Source organism: Macadamia integrifolia, chromosome 11 (assembly GCF_013358625.1).
Source record: "Macadamia integrifolia cultivar HAES 741 chromosome 11, SCU_Mint_v3, whole genome shotgun sequence".
Lineage (NCBI taxonomy): Eukaryota > Viridiplantae > Streptophyta > Magnoliopsida > Proteales > Proteaceae > Macadamia > Macadamia integrifolia.
The window spans coordinates 2787873-2791010 of NC_056567.1; the positions used below are offsets into that span (position 1 = coordinate 2787873).

Genomic DNA, 3138 nt, shown 5'->3' on the forward strand with positions numbered 1-3138 from the left:
ATGTATACTAGAAAAATATTTACATTGATAATGACAAAATGATCTGTCACTTTCAAATTATTTTTGAAATACCTTGTTATATACTAATATCACTATCTTAAAAAACTTTTGTGAATAAAACAAGGACAAATTAAGAAAAAAATGTTAATTTATAAATACACCTGTAGATGTGTCATTAATACATTCCCACCACGATATAATGATAAGTCTTCCTACAAAAAAGAAAAAGAAAAAGATATAATGATAAGTATTTTTCAAATTAATTATGAAAACCATTATTTACTCCGGATTTAAAAAGCAATTGGAAAAGATATCATGTTCTAAATACACATATAGAGGTATCATTCAACGAATCCCTTTCTTTCTATTTAAATACGAGAAAAAAGTTTCCCATAACGTAGTAGTTACTATTTTCCTTTCACATTAGACTCTTTATTATTTTCTCTTTTTTACTCTTACTATGTGGGCACTAGTGTGACGTGAGATTCCTCCTCACATTGGCATTGTGAGGAACCCTCTCTCTTTAGATATTTAGATTAAAAAAAGTAAGTTTAGAAGCTTAACAAAGTATGCAATAATAATATATTTGGTTTACCAGAATAATAAGAATAAAGGAGAAGAATGCTACCTATTTGTGTTCCCTCATGCCCAGATGCAACAGGGCATGAAAAGACCATGCTACCCCCACCCCACCATATATTGAAGATGCTCCTATGCTCCCTCACATTTGGCTTGTGTGTTGGCATGTGCTTGCACCTACGCCGACAATGCCAACACATAGGCCAATAGGAGGACGTGCAAGAGCATCTTCAACTTAAGGGTAACATGATCTTCCTGCACCTATTGTGTCTAGGTGTAGACACACACAAGCGTAGCGTTATTTCTTCCATAATAATAAAAGAAGACTGCCTAGTTGCATGGCCCACATTAATGCAAAGGCCAATGAAAATGCGTACAAGGGGAGGGGATCAACATGAATATAATCTTTTATTTCACTAGAGTTGGTAGGTAACGTGCGCACTAGGGCATCTACATGAATAATGATGTTCCATGACAGGCTCACCCATTTATTTATAGGTCTTGGGCTGCGTTATAGATTGAACCTTCTAAACACAACCCCAACCCCACCCCCACCCCCACCCCCACCTCCCCGAAAAACAAAAAACAAAAAAAATTGTAGATTGAGCCCGATTATAAATGGGCCAGACTATATTTTGGCCCAGCTGAGGCCTTGTCCATGTCTATATTCAAATGCGGAGTCCGGAACTGCAAATCTGCGCTCGGCTCCACAGTCTGCAAGTTCCGAGACCGGAGCTAGAGGAAGAGAGTTATGGAGAAGGTGAAGATGATAACCCCATTTCGACTCTCCTCTCTTCTTCGTCTCGAGAAAGATCCGAAATTGGCTTTCCAGTTATTCCGAAACCCTAACCCTGAGAGCTCTAAGAAACCTTTCCGTTACAGCCTCCTATCCTACGATCTCATCATCACCAAGCTCGGCCGCGCCAAAATGTTCGATGAAATGGAGGAAATCCTCGACCAGATGAAGGAGGAGAACCGGTTCCTTCCCAAAGAGGTTATCTTCTGTAACATCATCACCTTCTACGGCCGTTCTCGCTTGTCTGAGCAAGCTCTACGAACCTTCGATCGGATCCCCTCCTTTCGCTGCCAGAGAACTGTGAGGTCGTTGAATTCTCTTCTCAGTGCACTCTTGAACTGTAGGAAACTCGATAAGATGCGAGAAATTTACCTGGATATTGATCAGTACTCTTCTCCGGATGCTTGTACGTATAACATCCTTATTAACGCGGCTTCTCTGAATAATTCCTTGGTTGTTGCATGGGACTTGTTCGACGAAATGCGTAGAAAGGGTATTCAACCAAATGTAGTTACTTTTGGAACTTTGATTTCTGCCCTTTGCGAGAATTCAAAGTTGGATGATGCTTTTAGATTGAAGGAAGATATGCAGAGAGCCTTCCAGGTGAAACCTAATGCCTTCGTTTACGTTTCGTTGATCAAAGGCCTTTGCAAGGCTAATGAGTTGGACTTGGCTTTCAAGCTCAAAGAAGAGATGCTGGTGGACAAGACACTTGGGTTGGATTCTGCTGTTTATACGACTTTGATCAGTGCACTGTTTCAGGCTGGTCGAAAAGGAGAGGTTTCTGGAGTTCTAGAGGAGATGAGAGAGGCCGGATGCAAACCTGATACAGTGACATATAATGCGATGATCTCTGGGTTTTGTGTGGAGAAGGATTTCGATTCAGCCTTTGGTGTGTTAGATGAAATGAAGGAGAAGGGCTGTAATCCAGATGTTATTAGCTATAATATTATTATAGCTGGTCTTGGCAAGGATGGGAGATTGAGGGAAGCGTGTGATTTGTTTGAAGATATGCCAAGGCGAGGTTGTGCTCCTGATGTGGTGTCTTATCGCATAGTTTTTGATGGGCTCTGTAAAGGGATGGAGTTTAAGGAAGCTTTATCAATTCTGGACGAGATGGTGTTCAAAGGGTTTGTCCCTCGTGGTTCCAGTTTAGAGAAGTTTGTAGACAGATTGTGTATGGAAGGTGATATAGATATGTTAGTGTCTGTTTTGAATAGTCTAGCAAATGGAAATGCCATCAATGTTGATACATGGAAGATGGTGACAAAAACTGTCTGCAAGAAGACTGAGTTGTTTAACAGTTCTGAGATTTTTGATATGCTATTACCATCATGAACAATAATTAGGGATGGATACTGGTTAACCTGTTTTGAGGCAAACTGGAAAACAATCCCAAGTTTTCAATTATTTGCATACCCTCTCTGGCTGAAGGATGAGAATTTTCAGTTGATCTTAATATCACAAAATAACTCATTCCTTACCAGAAAAAAAAAAAAAAAAAACTCATTTAGTAATGAAGGGAATCAGAGCAAGCTATGGTCAGCTACATTTGAATATTTAAAACAAAAATTCCACAATTTTACTGTGCAGCCCGTTAAAGACCAGGATCCTCTCAGGACTCAACAATGGTGGTCTCGGATATTAATTTGGATGTTCCTTTAATCAGTCTACCAAGTAAATTTCTGGATTATAGTTGGAAACCCCCTTTTCTGGATCCATCTCACATCAATAACTCGACCCCTTCCACCTATAGGTAGTTT

At 39.7% G+C, this 3138-nt stretch overlaps 1 protein-coding gene across 1 annotated transcript; it reads left to right on the forward strand.

Moving 5' to 3' along the window:
• The first annotated feature begins 1200 nt into the window (after positions 1-1200).
• LOC122093491 (putative pentatricopeptide repeat-containing protein At1g53330) lies at positions 1201-2791 on the forward strand. Its single transcript, XM_042663836.1, has one exon. The coding sequence runs from the start codon at positions 1331-1333 to the stop codon at positions 2711-2713; it is 1383 nt and encodes a 460-aa protein (XP_042519770.1). The 5' UTR covers positions 1201-1330; the 3' UTR covers positions 2714-2791.
• The last annotated feature ends 347 nt before the right edge of the window (positions 2792-3138 follow it).

Bases quoted from the DNA above. Each gene is read 5' to 3' on its own strand.
- LOC122093491 (XM_042663836.1), top strand. From the start codon at position 1,331: ATGGAGAAGGTGAAGATGATAACCCCATTTCGACTCTCCTCTCTTCTT.